The sequence below is a fragment of the Zootoca vivipara genome, chromosome 1, assembly GCF_963506605.1.
Source record: "Zootoca vivipara chromosome 1, rZooViv1.1, whole genome shotgun sequence".
In the NCBI taxonomy this organism is placed as follows: Eukaryota; Metazoa; Chordata; class Lepidosauria; order Squamata; family Lacertidae; genus Zootoca; species Zootoca vivipara.
The window spans coordinates 114,007,463-114,027,426 of record NC_083276.1 but is presented as its reverse complement, the minus strand read 5'-3'; the positions used below and the strand labels follow the sequence as shown (position 1 = coordinate 114,027,426).

Genomic DNA, 19,964 nt, shown 5'->3' with positions numbered 1-19,964 from the left:
TCTTGCACTGCCTCCCGCAATTTGGTCAAACTCATGTTCGTAGCTTCGAGAACACTGTCCAACCATCTTGTCCTATGAAAATAGGGACGTCCTATTGTTATGGGGGGGGACTGCTCCCTTTTACCTAATGGGGTATCTAAGAGCCCATATAGAGTCCTTAAGTGGGTCCCCTGTCGGCAGGAGAAAATAACACAGGCTAGCCAGAGTATTGAGAAGTTCTTCAACATCAACTTTGTTGGACTGGTCATGTGCGGATGCCCGATTATTGTCTTCCAAAGCAACTACTCTATTCCGAACTTAAAAATGGAAAGTGTAATGCTGGTGGTCAACAAAAGAGGTTTAAAGATTGTCTCACGGCAAATCTTTTAAAATGTAGTATAAACATCTTTTAAAATCTTTTAAAATGTTTAAAATCTTTTAAATCTTTTAAAATCTTTTAAAATCTTTTAAAATGTTTAAAATCTTTAAAATCTTTTAAAATGTAGTATAAACACTGACAACTGGGAAACACTGGCCTGTGAGTGCTCCAGTTGGAGAACAGCCTTTCAAAGGGGTCAAGGGCTTTGAAGACACTCGAACTCAGGACAAAAGGGAGAAATGTGCTAAGAGGAAGGCATGCTTGGCAAACTCTCACCGTGATCAACTCCTACCCAGAAACCAATGTCCCCACTGTGGAAGGACTGTGGATCCAGAATTGGCCTTCACAGTCACTTACGGATTCATTGTTAAAACCATGTGTATGGGAGAGAATCTTACTCGGCTATGAGTGATCGCCAAAAAGGAAGAAAGAAGAAGATTGGGAAGCAAAGCAGCTAGTAACATTGCAGAAGGAGGTGGTCTACAGCAGAAATCCTGTCTGCCAGGATACCTGTTAATGGTCACTGATTGCATTACCTGGGCAGCCTGGCCATTCTTTTGCGTTGGTAAATACTTTTAGTTCCTGAATCCAGGTCACCGGCTCACAGGTTCATACACAAATAAACCCTTAAGACAGGATTTGTAAGCAAAAAGACAAAGGGAGGGCTTTCCCCGTTTCCTCCCTCCTTGCAAAGAAACATATTGAGGTCAAGTTGGGAGAGTCAACATGGTTTCAAGATTTCTCTCCTGTACTATTTCAGACACGTGGTTTGCCTTGTACATTTAAGAACATTTATTTTATATTTGGGACCTTAGAATTCTTATAACATTATTATTATTATTAACCGTATACCATCCTATACTGTACCCGGTTTGCAACATTTCTCCTATGAAAATAGGGACATCCTACTCAATGCCCTATTACTTAACCCACTTAAGTCCCCATTTAGCCCACTTAAGTCCACACTTAGCCAACCTATGGTAAGTCCTCACTGAAGTCTCCACTTAGCTGAGTAGTCAACTAAGCCCATTCAAGTCCCCACTTAGCAGACTTAGCCAACTAAGCCCACTTAACTAACTTAAGTCTCCACTTAAGTTTCCACTCAGCCTACCTAAGCGCCCACTCAGTGTACTGAAGTCCCCACTGAAGCCCACTCAGTTGGGCGGCGACAGGGTTTGCAGCACCAAATAGCACCAAACCAGCAGACCACTTTGATACTGATATGGAGTCAATCAGACATGGTTGGGTTGGGGGCCATTTAATTATGACCCCTGTTTGAGTTTCAGTTCCTCAGTTTGGGGACTGGCACAAAAGTGGGGTTTACGGCACATAACTTGCACTAAACTTTGGCACCTGTTTGGAGTTAATTGGACAAGGCTAGATTTTTTGGCATTAACTTGTGATCGCTATTTGCTATCAATTGCTCGGTTGGGGGGGGGGTGGCATGAAAAGTGGGGGTTCATGACACAAAACAGCACTAAAGTAGCACCGAACCTTGGCATCAGTTTTGGGGGGATCCAGAATTTCGGGATCACATGTTAATGAAGCTGTAACAGAGCTTGGAGAGAAGGGAGAGTCTGTAGCAGAGGGAAGTCCAGAATCAGAAATGGAAGGGGATGGGGGTCAAGAGGCAGAGTGGAGGCAGGCTGCTGAAGAAGCCAGGGCAGCTCCCCTTCCTGCTGTGACCAGCTCTCCTCCTGGCTGGTCTCTCAGAACACGCAGAGAAATGAGAGGGCTGAGCTAAGAGAGACAAGACAAAGGAGCCAACATGTCATCCTGCGACCAAGCACAATAGTTTGGGATCCTTGTCTTCAATGAACTGTGAGTCATCACGCACAAATAAACACCTTTTTGTTGCAGTTTGACTCATTGTAGCCAGAAGACCTAACAGGCAACAATTTCATAATGGTGTGGCAAAGCGGGATTTTGTGTTTTTAGAAATGCTAATATCTAAGCCTCAATATCTATGTGGATGTACGAAATATCACAATTTTGCAGCAAAATGGTATGGTTCACTATGCCAACACAATATGCTAAAAGGTGGACTTTGGCCATTACTTACCTGACTTAATGATGGTATAGTTATCTCTGTGGTAGTGGTTGTTGTTGTTGTTGTTGTTGTTGTTTTTGTTGCTGTTGTGTTTTAGTTAACTGCCATATTGCTTCTTCTAATTTGTCATTGGAAATCAGAGTTCTCTCTTCAAGAAGAGATCAAGTTATTTACTTTTTTTTACATGTTAAAGTTTTGTGCTTGTAAAATTGGGTGAGTTAACTGAATAAAGCATAAAAGACCAAATTAATAACCAGATGTGGCAATATGGCATGCATGCATTTTGTCAGTGACAATACCCTTGGAGGTTGTTGCTGTCTCTGGATCAGGTACCACTTCTATGCACTTTTTGCTTATGTCATTGTGCATGGAGGTGGGGGTCGATGGTGAGATGGACACCTGCTGCCCAATCACAGCAGTGGTAAACCCCATATTTCGCCAATGTTTTCTATGGACAGTTCTCACTTCTGGCCCAGGGAAAAGACAGGATATATACATGGAACAAACAAATAAATAAGAACATAACATCAATTAATAATTTTAAATTCAAGTTATCACCTTTATTCCACCCAAATAAATGGTTTTCATGATCTCCTAGACACACAGAGAGTAAAATGTAATGCTACAAAGATTCAAAATCATGCCAATTAAGTAACTGGTGGAGCGCTTCAGAGGTCAATTTGGACTGAATAACCAGCAGAAAAAGTACTCTGTGGTTATAGTAGACAAATTCATCCAATCAGATCTCAGTGTATGTTGTAAGATTAAGAAGGGAAAAAAATCAATTCTGATTTATGACAGGAGTCTTTCTAAGTTATGTGAAAGCTAATTTGGGACTACAGAAAGGTATTGCCCTAATACAGCTGAATGTTGCTGTATCAGTTTACTTTGTTAATGTATTATTCATTGTTTTGAACATGGCAGGACAATGAAAGAGAATTCTTGAATAATACCCTGGAGAAGCTGGATGGATAAAACAATGCCACTGCTTCCCTTCCTGTTAAATATAATAGCAAAGTAAGCTGTTTGTCCCGTATTACTTAATTTAGAAATGCTAAAAGCTTTTTAATATGGCTGTATGGGTTGACAACTGCAATTGATAGAGTTCTCTTTTTTTACTGCGTCTGCGTAATATGTTTGCTGCTGCTACCAAAAGTTTTGTTAAGCAGGTTGGTGATGGAGGTCGACTAGTACCTGTTCGTAGCCTCAGTGAAGCTGATAAATATCAACCCCTCAGTCTTGTTATTAAGAAGAAAAGTTGTCTTATTTCAAGAAGATCCAAATTTGTTTCAACACCATTCAGCCTAAAAGACATTCTTCAAGGAGAGAAAGAAATTTCAGCTGGTAAGTTTGTTTTTTAAACTTCTCAAAAGCTTATAAAAATATGATCTGCTGATTTTCAGAGCATAACTGAACAGGGGAAATGCAAAACAATATGGAATTTGCTGCTTAAGCTGTTTTAGAGGAATCAAACAGTATGTCTACAATATAAACAAGCATTTTGTGAAAAAGCATTTAATGTTTGCATTTAGTAAAAGACTGAAGAAGACATTTTAGGAGGTTTTACTGATAATTTATTGAGTACTTTTCAGCATTCATTACAAATTTGTTTTATATTTTTGGTGTAATCGTTCTGTGTTATATAACATCTGTCAGTTACATGCAGTGTGATTCTAAAGTTGTTTATTTACCAATCACATTGAGTTCAGTAAGACTTCCTAGTAAGTGTGCTTAGAATTGCAGCATTAATATCCCAATATAGCATGTAAATATCAGCTATCCACTGTTACAAAGGAGTGAGGTCACTGCATGACAATACCATTTCCACATCTGTTCACAACTTTTTTGTACGTGTCATATGTAGCTCCCCAGAGCTGTTATTTAATTTGAAGTAATGGCAGTAGGATGCCTGAGGTTTTCTAAAATCCATTCTCTAGGTCCTTGTAGGCACAGGGAACATACCCAAAAGCTAACCCCATTGATGTGGGACTTGTATGCAAGTGTGTAAAAGATTGCAACTGATTTCAATAGAACCTAAATGTGACTGATTTAAGATGGATAATCCAAATTATTTTAGCTCTAAATGTCAGTGGTATTCTGAGATTATACACAATTTAAGTTATTACATAATTAATGAAGTGGTGCTATTTTAGGGTAATTTTTCTACGGAAGGCAGCTCAGTTGCTTTCCATGTCTGTTGTCAACCGCTCCATGCACTTCAAAGTAAAATAAGTAGCAATTAATATTTTCTACCACTGCAGATTACATGTTTTGAATATGAATATAATAATAATGGGATGGACAAATGCAACCCTTCACCTATATTTTAAATAACAGATTCACTTTCTTTCTGTATTCCAGGAAAAGAAAGGTAATAGCAGATAACAGTACCCTTTGTAGGATATTTGAGTTGTGATATTTTAAGCCTACCAGAGGAGTCAGACCTGGTTTTAGGTTGGTCACGTGGTCTGCATTCAAGTAATTTTAAAATGTCCGTTGTTTTGATGTTTGTTCTGGAAACTTTATCTAAGTTTTGTCAGAATGTTTATTTCTAAACTGAGAGTTCTAAATGTTATTTGCCAATGAATACAAGTGGGAAAAACTTTGCAAGAGATATACTAAGATAGCTGCCTCCCAACTATGGAACTCCTTCCTTGAAACTTGCTGGTGTCCATGCATGATGATCTGAGCATCTCTTGGAAGTGTTTTCAGCTGGCTTTTAAGTGGAAAAGAGGTGAGGATTTTAAAAATCCTTTGATCTGAGACAATTTTATTATGAGTAAGTCATTGTTAATATTTTTAGCAGATAATTGTCCTGAGCTGTTGGCTTGGCATCTTAATCATATTAGCATACCTGCTTATTTCTTACTCTTATTAAGTACAACAAGCAAAGTAGTTTTACAAGAGGTAATCCACAAAATAATTACAGTAAGGCTGCAATCCTATGCACACATATCTGGGAATAGTTCTCTCTTCACTGAACACTTACTGGTTGAGTACATATGGATCGGCTCAGGCTGTAAGAGATGAGAATCTGAACACATAATTTTAGTATCTGGTGGGTGTGCAGTTTTTATAAACCATGTTTCAGGTTAATATTATATGTGAACTTAATTCCAGACTTCAATAAGCAGCCTCTTTTCCTTAGGTATTTCATCCTACCAGTTACTGAATTATGAAGATAAATCAGATGTAGCGCTCAACGGTAGACGAGGAAATCCCATTATGAACTCCGCTGGGGTCAATATCACTGGATCAGACTCTCTTGCAGTGAAGGCTTCCTTTGGCATTGTAACTAAACATGAGGTTGAGGTACCAACATTACTCAGAGAACTTACCAGTAGGTGGGTATTATAGTTTCTATTGTTTGACTGTTTAAGCTGCACTTGACAAATGAGCACTAAAATGTGGATGCAATATGGGTTATAGGTTTTAGGTGCCATATAGAAATATGAAACCATATGGATTATGTCTACCTTTATTGCAGAAAAATGAATTTTGAGCACTGCCTTGTTCGTCAGTCACGAGACAGTAAAAGGACAGTTCTTTGTGTGGTCATGGAGAGTATTCGAACGACACGGCAGTGTTCACTGTCCGTGCATGCTGGCATGAGAGGTGACACAATGAGGGTAAGTGAGCATGTTTGACCATGTTAAACATACCTTGGGGGTCCTTTTTGGGCCAAAAGGCAGCTCATAAATAATTTTATAACCAACTGAATAATCAGCCGGTTTAAGAACACCTAACTCTATAGAGTTGTATAGTCTGTTGCCTATGTTTAGAAATCATATTATCACCAAGAGTTGAGGATATTTAAAGAGGAAGAGATTTAAACATCAAAAATGGCAAAGGCCCAATAATTCTAATTTGACTGATGCAAAACCAAAAAATAAGTTATGCAGAATCTGTATTGGTCCAATAAAAGAGTGGGCACATAATTTGTTTTTAGTGTAGATACCCGGTAGATCACTCTCTTCTGACTGACAAAGTTATCTTTAACCCAACGATTAAATAGAAGCTTGTCCAATTAAAGATATATATCCCAATCTAGGTGAGGAGGTTCTGATGCACAAATAGACTGCCCACACCTCCACCTTTTTGGGCTGTCCTCATTACATCAGTGGTGGACAGGGCAGTTCCATGTGTGTACATTTTGTGCCCCCATGAACCTGCCTGATCCCTAGGGTGGCCACGTGTCCTTCCTACTTTACAGTCCTCTATTTGAAGGGTTGTCTGATCCAAGTCTAGTTTGAAGATAAACAACCTAAAGAAGAGAGAACAGGGGCCTTGAAGTTGTCCATCAAAAGTTAGCTTCCGGACACCAGGCTGAGCAGGCACACAAGTCACCTGGTCACAGTTTTCCCCACTTACGGTGAGATGCATTGTATTTCTATTTAAGTTATAGTAATTATTTCTAAATTTGCATTTTACATATAAATAAGCATATGCAAACCTGTGCCCTCTTTTTGTCGGTGCACAAGTGGCCACCCTACTCTTCCACTGAGATAATGTGGGAGTTTTGTAAGCACTATAATTCTTTTTGTGCACAGACCTGTAGATCCTCTTTTCCTGATTTGCTTCTCAGTTTTGAAGGGTATTTTTTAATGTTGTTATAAACAACTGGGAAAATTGTCCTAATTTCATTAGAACATCATCATCATCTCTACCATAGTGAAGTACTAGCCTTCCACTGGCTGGCTTTGACATTAAAGTTAAAAAAGAGTCATATGTGTTATGTTTCAAATACTTATTTAGCTTAATCTGCATTTTTATTCAAAATGTTTTCAATACAGATGTTAACACTGTATCTTTCTTTTTGAAATAGTTTCATATTATTGATGAGTATAATTACAAAGGACGTGACAAAGCTATCGTCTTTCCTGCTCATACAACTATTGCATTTAGTGTGTTTGAGCTTTATATTCACTTGGATGGTAATTTTGGTAAGTAGTCTGTTTTTCAGTTGTGAGTACAATTAGTATTTTACATTGTTCTTGTTCTGAGATTGGGAATGTTTAGTCTGGAATGCTATAAATATTATATTCATGCTTTATTGGGTGCTTGTGGTCAGCAATCTCATTCACTTCAGGGCTTGCATCCATACCCTACAGGTATACATATCTGCAAGGGCACACACAGTAACATCTACCAGTAGATTCAAACTGTGGCCCCAATCCAGGGACAGTAGTGGGACACACCTTCACATGTGCATTGCAAGATAGATGGAAATCAGAGCCTCATCCATACCATGCAGGGTGATGGATATTGTATTAGATTTGCATCTGGATTTGGATAACAATGGATGCAAATGATTCTGTACCTGGAAGATTGCATCCACCTAAAAAAAACACCCCTTGCTGAATCAGCTGGTTTGTGTTCAATTTTGTGTTGTAGTTTTGCCTTATTTAATATAACTTTTCTATAAAATTTAAAAAATCATTAATAATAATAAACTGTATTATGAAATTGGGCTGTTTCTGAATACTTAAAATATATGTAATATTTTTTTTCCAGAGCTCTGTGTCACTCCAGAATCAAAAGGAGGATTTGAAAGAGAGCCATCAAGATCATTTTCACTAACTAAATTAAGGAATCTGTTTTATCGAAGTATGAGGTTTGGTATTTATATGCTTTACACTAATTAAATTGATTGGTAATGGTAATGTATTTCATAGTATTTCATATTATGGTTGGTGTTGAAGTTCATGCTTATAGCCGCACTGAGAAGTATTTTTTACACACACACACACACACACACACACACACATAAAATAATTGCAGAGATTTCAAAATATGCAGAGTGCATCAATTTTTAATTATAATTATCATAATAATGAATTTGCTTAATTAAAAAATTAAATTTTAATTGTTTCAGTTGTACAGTAAGATTATACTTATTAGTCTTTAAAGACATTTCATGATGTACAGCAATAATATGACACACACAAAAGTGAAGGTAGCCACATTGGGGCATAATTAAAATATTTCCAGAGTCCGTATTAAGCAAATACTTTTAGCAGGGCAGGAAAATATCGCCAAATAGTGTTAAGTTCTCCAGAATTCTTCATCAGGCTAGTTAGTAACGAAAGAAAAAAGAAAGAAAATGAGGGGGTGTAAAACCATCTCTGCACCCACAGCACCTAGTTTTTGTGGTCCCAGAATCAGCCATCGATTTGGAGAATCAGCCGTTTTGCCCACCCTCCTTACAGGCCTTATGCCTGATACCTACATGACACCAAAGGGGCCTCATTTGAATGTTGGTTATCTCCTAACCTCACCATACAATTAAAGCACATCCAATGCACATTTAAAGCATATGATGTTCCCCAAGGAATCCTGGGAACTGTTGTTTCCCATTGCCAAGCTGCAGATTCCAGCACCCTTAACCAACGAAAAGGTAAAGGACCCCTGACAGTTAAGTCCAGTCGTGAACGGCTCTGGGGTTGGGGCGCTCATCTCACTTTACTGGCCGAGGGAGCCGGCGTTTGTCTGCAGACAGTTTTTCCAGGTCATGTGGCCAGCATGACTAAGCCGCTTCTGGCGAAACCAAAGCAGCGCCCGTCGCGGGGATTCAAACCGCCGACCGGTGGCAAAGCCTTGGCTCAGTGGTTTAGACCACAGCGCCACCTGTGTTCCCCAACTACAGTGCTTTAAATGCATTGTGTGAATCTGCCCACTCTGTGATCAAGATGCAGAGATGGCTTTACTACCAAATATTTTTCTCTCCACTATTTTTAGCTTTGCTTGCAGTGTAGCTTAATGAAAAGTCCTAAATATTTTTGGTGGCCTAATCAAGATATCGTAAGAGTTGGAAATCAACAATATCATGCTATGCTTGTACCGTAATATGGTCAAGCTACTGAACAGTTGATTCACACAATTGATTCTTTTTCATTTGGAGCTGTGGATGTATTTGGATGGACAGGTAGGGCTTAGAGCACAACAACTGAGTCAAGGCTTGTCCGACATTAGTCATATTATTCATGTCCTATGCCTGAGAAATTGGTCAGTTTTGTGTCTTGAATGGGGCTGCACTCTCCTTGAAAGAGCAGGTATGCAGGCTGGGAGTGTTTCTGTGTCTAGCTTTGTAATTGAAGGCCCAGGTAGTCTGACTAGAAGTACCTTTAACCAGTTGCAACTGTGGCCATTTGTGAACCCAGAGAACTTGACCACAATACTGTAGTCAAATAGCATATAGAGGGTAAGCTTATCCCTCAGATAAACTGGTTCAAAGCTGCTCCACGTTTTTTTATATACAGTGGTACCTCGGTTTACGAACTTAAACCATTCCAGAAGTCCATTCTTAAACCAAAACTGTTCTTAAACCAAGGCATGCTTTCCCTAATAAGGCCCCCCGCCGCCAGTGCCCTTCCACTGTTTGGATTCTTAGACCGAGGTAAAGTTCTCAAACCAAGACACTATTTCCGGTTTTGCGGAGTTTGTAAACCAAATCGTTCTTAAACTGGACTGTTCTTAAACCAAGGTACCACTGTATTTCATTTTTTTAAAAAAAGCTTTCAAATTATTATAGAACCACAAAGACAACTAAACCATAACAAAAATTCAATAATATATCTAACTAGAGGCAGGACATATGAAACCTAAACATTTTAACTTGACTGCTTTGATTTTGGGAACTGACACTATTGCAGGTCACATACTTGTTCTGCATTTGTAAGAAATAAAGCAAGGGACGTGTCAATCAACCCACTGTACAAAAAGATGGACACTTTCTATAGGTAAAATTATGCTATTATTTATGAACTTGTTAGGATTTAACAATGACTGTAGATTATGGGAGGAATTCAATGCCGTGCTAAGGCAATCATTTCAGCTTGCCAGTTGGAACGCACACATCACTGTTCCGGGGTTCTTCCCATCCACATGAGAGCTAATTTTGGGGGAATGTGGGGGGGGAGGGAGGGAGGGAGGGAAAGCCCCATTATGCAAGTGAAACTCCTTGCTTCTGCTTACAGGACTGTTGTTGAATCCCAGCCTCTGGGCTGAATGAAGAATTTGTATTTTTGTCAGTGGTTGACCAGTTGTGCCATTGAATTTAACAATCTTTCTTCTTTGTGTCTGTGTGTGCTCCCCCCCCCCCTTCAGACAAAAGGGTAATGGATATCATAGCTCACTCAGACAATTACTTAGATGACCTTTTCACAGACTACTATGAAAAAGCTGCAAGCATGACGGATGTCTCCACGAACTATTTCCGAGAGGGGGCCCATATACGAGTGAATTTGCTTAACAATCACATCCCCAAAGGTCCTTGTTCGTTGTGTGGAATGGGAAGCTCCAGAAGAGAAACTGTCTATGGTTGTCTTGAGTGTTCTTTTAATGGACAAAAGTTTGTACGACTACATGCTGTGCCTTGTTTTGACCTCTGGCACAAGAGAGTGAAATGAAAATTTCTGGAAATGCATGTTGGTTGGATCCAGATTGTTGCTTGCACTTAGTACCCACTGAAATTAAGTCACACCTGACTTTTCCACTTTGAGGTCAGGAAGACCTAAGTACAACCGACTTGGCCTGGATTAAACCCTATGCATATAATTAGGTGTGATTGTGCCATGGAATTTCTCGTGCATTTTGATTGCAAAATATGGAGCCACAAATGCTTTTTTGCCTTCCGTGTTTTTAAAGGAATGCAAAATAGAACTTGATATAATGGCTTCCCACATATGCTCTGCTATTGGTTAGTTCTTTCTCATAATGTAACATAGCTAAGAGATACACATCCAAGTTAAAAAATTCACAATAGCATTTTGTAATAAATCTAAAACATGTGTAAATTATGTTTAGAAGTAACTGTTTGTAGGAGTAATTTGGAAGCATTGGCTTTTGTCTAAAGGCAAGAATGTGTTTCACCTTAACTACACCATAGTAAGACAGTAATGAAAAGATATGAATTATTTATTAATGACATAAATATTTAATTGAAATATCAGATTACGAACATGTTTGTCTTTGCTCTGGTTAAACAGAGAAATAAAAACTGAATTGAATCTTAGTATGACATAAATGTTTCCATTAAAATTTGCCAATGTCACCCCCAATTAAATCTCTCTCCTATTTAGTCCATATTTATCATTAATATAGAGCAAGCTCAGTATTTTTTTAAATGTTAGACTTGCCGTTATTTGGTGCCTTTTGATGTATTTGACAATATTTTTTGTAACAAAGCTATATAATTTTGGAATAAACGAGTCAATTACATACCTGATGTACGTATGCAATACTATTATCATTGAGATCTAGCCATTAGGTGGCAGTATCTGCCACTGTGTTTAAAACCGCTTGTTAAAATTGGCACTGCTGGGGTTGTCTAGAACTTCTGCTACATATTTATCTACCAATGCATTTGTAAAAATAGAAGGGATTAAACACCTGATTCTCTTTAGATCTGAATATAGCACAGCCACTGAGCCCTGGATTCTTTCTTGACTCCAGTGCTGTTTGGTTTTTGATATAAACACGGTGGGGGAGACCTAACTGGCATTTAAGTTGCCCAAGAGTTGTGCATTTAATCAGTAATACAGTACCTAGCTTGTACATAGCTGTTTCCACACAGATGACACACTTTACTTTCCCCATATGCTGGAGGACATGGCGGTGGCGGCGGTGAATAATGAAACATGGGTACCCTATCTGCCGCAGGGTAAGAACATGAGAGCCTGTTTGATTAGGCTAACGGCCCATTTAGTCCAGCCTCCTGTTCACAGTGGCTAGCATGTAAGCAGGATACGAGCACGACACCACTCTCCCCTCCTGCAGTTTCCATGAACTGGTATTTAGATGCTTCTGAGGAAGGGAAAACGTATCATCAGGGTTAGTAGCCATGAATTTGTCAACCTCTTTAAAAGCCATCCAGGTTGGCACTCTCACTGCCTCATGAGTGAACCAATTTATTTTATACACCTCTTACTATCTTCTCTTATGTGCCTTTCCCTCCAAACTAAGAGCCCCAAATGTTGTAGTATCAGGGTGGGGTGGCTAAAAAAAGAGAGATGCTTCAGACAGAATACTAAACCACAGATAAAACAAGCCACAGTTCATAAGCCAAAACTATGGTTTCATGCTGGTTTGTTGCCAAAAAAGCAGACACTCCCCCCATAATTAGTCTACTTGGCTAATTTTTGGACACTGCAATAAGCCATACTTTGGCTAAACAAACCGTGGGCTAGCATTATGTGTGAATCAGGCCATTAAGTGAAAATGTGCAACTGAGCTACAGTGCCATTAAGGCAACACTTGACCTGCTCCAAAAATGGCTCCCACATATTTTCAAAATGAATGTTAACCGTGAGGGGAGTAAAGATGCCACAGGGGTGGAGGGGCAATTTGGAGCAAACAATAGAAAACAAAAAAGGGAAATTACTTCATCAGCAACAACACTATATTTGGCATAGCTGTAAATTCCCCGTTAACTCTTAACAACTTTAATTCAGATTATTTCATAAGAAATACAAAGTATGTGGAGCCACCCCTATTTCATTTACATTTCAGTAACATTTTTAATCATGATAAAAAGGTATAAAAAAATTCCCAGAACCAACATACATGAAATATTATGTGACAAAAGAATTCCATTTTGGTTAAAGCCATTAATCTAATGGACAAGTCACAGGGAAATCAAACAGAGCTGAAGAGTGTTACTCACAAAAAGCTGTGTACTTGGTTACAAATGGTACATCTTCACTTCAATGTGTATTTGGGGCTCCTCAACTAGCAGGATTTCATACTACCTTCAGTGCAGTGGGTAACAAAGTTGTGTCCCCTCCACTGAAGGGCATGGGGAAGTCCTTGTGAAAGCTCCATGTGCGCATGGGAGGAACTGCTGGACTGGGACACAAATGTCCATAAAACAGGGATGGGGAACCCGTGGCCTTCTAGCTGCTGTTGGACTGCATCTCCTATCACCATTGGCCAAGCTGATTTGGGCTGATGGGAGCAGAAGTCCAACAACATTGGGCTGCAGATTCCCCATTCCTGCCATACAGACTTCTGTTAGCAATGATTTGTTATAGTTCATCGTGTTGGTAGACGTTATATTCCTTGGCAGATATGAAGCCGTCTCCGTCATGGTCGTTCTTTTTAAATATATCCAGCAAAACATCATGATGAACGGAAGGGTCGCGTTTCTTGCCATCTCTTTCAAATTCCTTCTTCAGGTAATGGTCTATCTAAATGAACAACAATCGACAGATTTTTATCTCAAACTTTTGTTACATATTGAAAATGGTGTTAGTTTAGGTTATATGCTATAACGGGGAACGTCAGAATATGACCCGTGTTACCTCATGTTTTGAGAGTTTTTTGTCACTGTCCAGGTCCATTTGGGAAAATGCTTCAACACTGCGGGGTCCTTGTGTTACTGCATACAGTTCAATCTCAAAGATCAGTGTTGCGTTAGGTGGAATCTTTGCAGGTTCTAAAAATGTAACAAGACCATTTTGGGAACTGTGTACACATATCTGACAGATAATCTTGACCACAAATTGGAGTATTTTTTTACGGTTATTTGGAAATGTGTAAATTATGGACTCTGGTATATAGACTTGTTTTTTAAATACTTTGCTTTGTTGAACTACTCTGAATCCGAGGCAGCCCTCCTGATTATTAGGGACAAAATACAACTGGATGTTCCCCTATACACACTCCCTTTTGGGGTGTATTCCCACATGGATTGTGCTCTAAGTTTATTGTCAAGCCATTCTAAACTAGTAAACTGCTTACTCACAAAAACAACAACAGTTCCGCCAGATTTGTTTTGTCATTTTCAGAAAGCTTCTTGAAAAATGTGGTCTGTGTTTCAGCCATCAGTAATGGCTGGGGTGGGGGATGGCAAGCCAATGGCCTATCCATCAGCATTGCCAATTGGCCTTTGGTGGCCGAGGCTTCAGGGAAGACCACAGGGAGAACTTCATCCCTCTAGTTCACTCAGGTTCACCACATTGGACTAGTTCACTCAGGTTCACCACTTTCCTCATGCATGTTAGAAAGTTACTTGATAAATATGAAATGGCTATCTAGTCAATCAAGCATGAACAGCCATTCCACTAAAAAAAAAGCATACAGTGGTACCTCTACTTACGAATTTAATGCGTTCCAAACACACATTTGTAAGTCGAAAAAATTTGTAAGTCGAATCCCATAGGAATGCATTGGGAGAAAAAATTCGTAAGTTGAAGCAACCCTATCTAAAAATTCGTAAGTAGAAAAAATCCTATCTAAACCACATCCAAGATGGCGGACTGAGCTCCATTTGTAAGTAGAAAAATTCGTAAGGAGAGTTATTTGTAAGTAGAGGTACCACTGTAATTTGAAACATGATTTTTGGAGTAGGCGAGGTTAAGATTTCAGGGATAAAAGTTTCTCCACCTCAAGGAGGAAAATGGGCTTCAAAGGAAATCCATGTTTATCTTCTGGTTTGATACGATATCTTCCTGTATCAAAAGGGATACAGTAATACCTTGGTTTAAGAACAGCCCTGTTTACGAACTATTCGGTATACAAACTCCGCAAAACCGGAAGTAGTGTTGTGGTTAGCGAATTTTCCTCGGTCTACGAATGGAAGCCGAATGGTGAAAGGACACCGGCGGCGGGAGGCCTCATTAAGGAAAGCATGCCTCAGTTTAAGAATGGCTTTGGTTTAAGAACGGACTTCTGGAATGGATTAAGTTCGTAAACCGAGGTACCACTGTACCAAAGTTTAGCTGCTTTAGAGAAAGAAAGCATACTGATAATGGCGGACAGGGACCAGTAATGAAGGAGAAAGCTTCCAAAGTCAGTCCGAAACAAGTATTTTGCAAGCAGTTGGCAAATACAGAATTTGGGAACTCATCTAAAATGATCAAGACTAAAAGTATGGCAGTTGAGACAGAAGATTAGTGCTAGAGTAACATGCTTTTCATGCAGGCCATAGGTTCAATCCCTGGCATGTCCAGGTAGGGCTGGGAAGGGATCCTACTTGAAACCCTTCAAAGCTGCTGTCAGTCAATGAAAACAATACTGAGCTAGATGGGACATTGATCTGCCTCAGTATATAAGGCCTACGGTCCTGGAATTTATTTCTGAGTTTCCATATACAGGTACTGCACTGAAAGCTAAAGGTTGCAACAGATATCCTCTCCGAGAACAAAGGGAGATCAAACGTCATATACAGAACTCACAATAAATAAAAATGAAATTATAAACTTTTATGTAGAGGTTAAGGCGGTGCAATCCCCTACACTGAACAGAGCTCACCAGCCTGTCAGGATGATAAGATACGTCCCTTGTTTAAATGTCTCAGGAAGCAACAAATAGGAGACTTAACTGAATTTCTCTGTATGGGTGACCATTATATGTAATTGGCCTGATGTGTCCAATAGGTCACAAGTTGCCCTCTGCTGGGCCCAGAGACCTCCCCCCCCCCAAATGGTTTAGTAGAAATCCTTACACATGCTGCGGCAACACAACTGCTCAGTTTCTAGAGTTAGTAGCTGAACTGAAAAAAAGAAAAAAGATTCAAGCGCAAGCAGTTTTGAGAGTAATACATACCAGAGAAAAACCCGTGAAAAGTTCTAGAAAGCCACATGCACTCTTGACATTCAAAACTAGTGCCATCTTGCTCAGCATGCACAAACAATGCTCTGAAAGAATATAAGAGTGTTGTAGGTGGGGACAAAGGCCTCCTTCAAGTTCAGCCTAAAAAAGATAGTCACAGTTAGTATTCAGCAAACATGCAATGCATATTTGCACATTGAGGATACCTGTTGAGAAATCAAGGTATGTTAATCTAGTTGAAGTAAAGGTAAAGGGACCCCTGACCCTTAGGTCCAGTCGTGACCGACTCTGGGGTTGCGGCGCTCATCCTGCATTATTGGTCGAGGGAGCTGGTGTACAGCTTCCAGGTCATGTGGCCAGCATGACAAAGCTGCTTCTGACGAACCAGAGCAGTGCACGGAAACGCCTTTTACCTTCCCGCCAGGTAAAACGGGACCTATTTATCTACTTGCACTTTGATGTGCTTTCAAACTGCTAGGTTGGCAGGAGCTGGGACCGAGCAACAGGAGCTCACCCCATCGCGGGGATTCAAACCGCTGACTTTTTGATTGGCAAGCCCTAGGCTCTGTGGTTTAACCCACAGCGCCACCCTCAATACCTAGTTGAGGTATGATGGCCAAATTTATCACTCACTTCAGGCAAAGGTTTCAGCCCAATAACGTTAGTTGGGATTAAGTCCCATTGGAACAAGTCAGTCACGATTATCTCAAGACACACAGAGACTTACGGTAGTTCCAACTAAGTTTAGCTGGATTGGAGTCATGGTGAAGGCTTAGGCCTACTCAACATCACTCTGACTGAGAGATAAGTGATCTGTCCTTGGAACTGACTCTGGTATGGCTCTAAAAATAAGATCAGTTCAGACATAAAGCCAAACCATTGCAGGGACTGGGAGAGCCCCTGCATGCTTTTATGTTCCCTCCTTGCACATGGGGCTCCCTTCCTCAGTTCCTGGATTTTGCAAATTTACTATGATGTTCAAACTGACAAACTATGGATAGTGCTAACGTGATTTAGAAATTCAATCCAAGCAGTGGTTTCAAACCATGAAGGCAAGGTACTAACCAAAGGTTGCCAATTTCAACATCAGGACAAACTAGGGTCAGGAAAATGCTGAAAGCGAAGGAAGAAGCCTGCAGGTAAGAGGAGAGGAAAAGGAGGCTATAAGCAAACCTTTGGGGCTACTTCTGGTCATCAAACAAACAATGGTTTGGCAATATGCTTCAACTGAACCATAAAGCTAGGCAAGGTAAAGGGACCCCTGACCATTAGGTCCAGTCGTGACCGACTCTGGGGTTGCGGCGCTCATCTCGCTTTACTGGCCGAGGGAGCCGACGTACAGCTTCCAGGTCATGTGGCCAGCATGACAAAGCCACTTCTGGTGAACCAGAGCAGCGCACAGAAATGCCGTTTACCTTCCCGCCAGAGCAGTACCTATTTATCTACTTGCACTTTGACGTGCTTTCGAGCTGCTAGGTTGGCAGGAGCAGAGACCAAGCAACGGGATCTCACCCCATCACGGGGATTTGAACCGCCAACCTTCTGATCGGCAAGCCCTAGGCTCAGTGGTTTAACCCACAGCGCCACCTGTGTCCCTTTAAAACTAGGTACAAAACAACAAAACCGGAAATGAATGGTTATAGCCATTACAAAATGCCAGTGAATAAGTAACATGTAGGGAAGAGGCTGGAAATGTGATGATAGATAGATCTCAGTTCCTTCTCTATAGACTGAAGCAATACAGCTAAAGTAGAGAGAATGGCTATTCGCCTTAACATGCAGCCTTGCTTTACCATATCCTTGCTCCCCATAGGCGAGTGATGGAGGGATGATCACTTTCCGTTTCTCTCCAGGACACATGTTCAGCATTGCAATATCTAAACCTTTAATTACTTGTCCGACACCAAGGACAAACCATTTTGGGTGGCCGTTGTTTTGTGTTCGACTACAAATAAATATTAAAAATAGAGAGAGAGAGACATTTAATATTTTACAGGTGTAAGAAACAAGTTCAGTATACAAGCACATCATTTTTGTCAACATTTATTAGTACTTAAATGCCTGGGGATACTTGGATCTGGACTGTTTTCACACACTAATACCACATCCTGTAGAATTATATCTGTTATATTTTATTTACACAATCAGAATGAATTTCAGGAACAAAAATACTTTTTCTGTACAGCCTGAGCAGGAGCGGTGAACGACGTTCTAGCTAACTGTTGTAGCTTGTCTTCAAAGCCACCCCACTGCCGAGCTCACAGTTGTGAAGGATATTCTTACGTTATGAATGGCCCATGTCACCATTAAGAAAAAGAGGTCGGAATAGGCCAACTTATCTAGGGCCTTCTAGGCTGTCCCTGGATAAAGTGATTTTCTTTATTAAGTTCTCAAAGTTTTTAACCCAGCTCAAGGTTGTCATTGAGTTAGCCAGAAGTTTAACTGATAATCAATCACAGTCAGTCCATCATTTGAAAAATAAGACTTTAGAGGTAAAAAGGTAAAGGTAAAGAACCCCTGGGCAGTTAAGTCCAGTCAAAGGTGACTATGGGGTTGCTGCGCTCATCTCGCTTTTCAGGCCGAGGGAACCAGTGTTTGTCCACAGACAGCTTTCTGTGACGGAAACCAGAGTGCGCAGAAATGCTGTTTACCTTCCTGCCGTGGTGGTACCTATTTGCACTGGCATGCTTTCGAACTCCTAGGTTGGCAGGAGCTAGGACAGAGCGACAGGAGCTGAGTCCCTGAAGCAGATTCAAAAACGCCAACCTTAAATCAGCAAGCCCAAGAGGATCAGTCGTTTTAGACCACAGCACCACCCACATTCCAAGAAATGGCATTTTGGAGACTGTAACTTTGGCTTAAGGAGGCATTTGGCACCTAGCTTATACAGGGCGAGTCTTTTCAAAGAGGCCCCGTGGAACATGTGTACTCTGTATCCACGGGGCCTCTTTTAAAGGACTCACCCTGTATATCTGAGTTTCTAACACTACACACACATATAAGCTAGGATCCAAATTCGTTCTTAAACCAAGGTTAGTTTTATTTTCCAAATGATGGGTTATAGTGTGTGTGTGTGTGCCTAGATAGCATATATCTAGGGCCTTTTGACCCACTAGGGCAGGGGTCAGCAACCTTTTTCAGCCGTGGGCCAGTCCACCGTCCTTCAGACCATGTGGTGGGCCGGACTATATTTTTTGGGGGGGGATGGGAATGAACGAATTCCTATGCCCCACAAATAACCCAGAGATGCATTTTAAAGAAAAGGACACATTCTACTCATGTAAAAACACAGATTCCCGGACCATACACGGGCCAGATTGAGGAGGTGATTAGGTTGCCTTAGGTTGCCTACCACTGCACTAGGGCCTCTGACCCACTCTCCACATGCCTTAAGAAAATTATGGGGGTGGCCCTCTGACCCATACATACTGCACATGTAAAACATATGCATACATGTTATCAAGCGCTTCTGAAAGCACCTGGGATTTTCGGATGTTCAAGGAAGGATATTGTACAACGCTGGAATAACACACACACCCTAAAGACAGTAAGTTTTACTTCCTAAATTGCATGGCACAACTCACATTGACTTTGGAACCCAACATTCAGGTTGCCAACCTTTATGTTTGCGTTCAAAGTACCGCTTCCTTGTGTTTTATATCCGCGGCGTGGGCCGAGTCCCAAAGCAATATTTGGATTGCCTTACCTGCAATAGAACTTGGACTTCTCCCCGGCCAGGTACCCGTCGTAATGGGCATTAAGCAGGTCCCCCTTCTTGCTCTTCGGATGGCAGTTTTCGGGGACGTGCACGACTTCCATTTGAACTTCGTCGGCGGAGGCGCCCTCCTCCTTTTTCTTCTGCCCGTCCGCCCGGAGGGTTACGAGGGCGAAAGCCTGGAGGAAGAAACAGATCCCCGCGGCGAAGTGCATAGTTGCTGGAGGAGCACAAGATCGCGGCTGCGGGATCTGCCTCGCTGCTCGCCGGGGCTGCGTGGCACTGGCATT

The 19,964-nt window shown here is 40.8% G+C and overlaps 2 protein-coding genes across 4 annotated transcripts; one reads left to right on the top strand and one right to left on the bottom strand.

The window, feature by feature from the left end:
- The first annotated feature begins 1,825 nt into the window (after positions 1–1,825).
- Positions 1,826–11,337, top strand: PJVK (pejvakin). Of its 2 annotated transcripts, none has more exons than XM_060280757.1 (6): positions 1,826–3,752; positions 5,557–5,752; positions 5,896–6,037; positions 7,234–7,351; positions 7,923–8,015; positions 10,515–11,337. In XM_060280757.1, exons 1-6 carry the CDS (start codon positions 3,542–3,544, stop codon positions 10,814–10,816), a joined length of 1,062 nt encoding a protein of 353 aa, XP_060136740.1. In that variant the 5' UTR covers positions 1,826–3,541; the 3' UTR covers positions 10,817–11,337. The 2 variants fall into 2 exon arrangements, with proteins under 2 accessions (XP_060136740.1, XP_034990329.1); XM_035134438.2 differs by having other exon boundaries at positions 3,623–5,142.
- A 116-nt stretch (positions 11,338–11,453) lies between these two features.
- FKBP7 (FKBP prolyl isomerase 7) lies at positions 11,454–19,889 on the bottom strand. Of its 2 annotated transcripts, XM_035134478.2 has the most exons (4): positions 19,666–19,889; positions 17,753–17,904; positions 13,709–13,842; positions 11,454–13,594 (listed from the first exon to the last, which is right to left on the bottom strand). In XM_035134478.2, the coding sequence occupies exons 1-4, from the start codon at positions 19,887–19,889 to the stop codon at positions 13,433–13,435; spliced, it is 672 nt and encodes a 223-aa protein (XP_034990369.1). In that variant the 3' UTR covers positions 11,454–13,432. The 2 variants fall into 2 exon arrangements, with proteins under 2 accessions (XP_034990369.1, XP_060136750.1); XM_060280767.1 differs by lacking the exons at positions 11,454–13,594; positions 13,709–13,842 and having other exon boundaries at positions 17,099–17,904.
- Between the last annotated feature and the right edge of the window lie 75 nt (positions 19,890–19,964).

Coding starts and splice junctions, on each gene's coding strand:
- PJVK (XM_060280757.1), top strand. CDS start 3,542: ATGTTTGCTGCTGCTACCAAAAGTTTTGTTAAGCAGGTTGGTGATGGA. Junction 6,038..7,233: donor TGAGAGGTGACACAATGAGG/GTAAGTGAGCAT, acceptor TTTTTGAAATAG/TTTCATATTATTGATGAGTA. Junction 7,352..7,922: donor TCACTTGGATGGTAATTTTG/GTAAGTAGTCTG, acceptor TTTTTTTTCCAG/AGCTCTGTGTCACTCCAGAA.
- FKBP7 (XM_060280767.1), bottom strand. CDS start 19,889: ATGCACTTCGCCGCGGGGATCTGTTTCTTCCTCCAGGCTTTCGCCCTC. Junction 17,905..19,665: donor AAGTCCAAGTTCTATTGCAG/GTAAGGCAATCC, acceptor ATTTATTTGTAG/TCGAACACAAAACAACGGCC.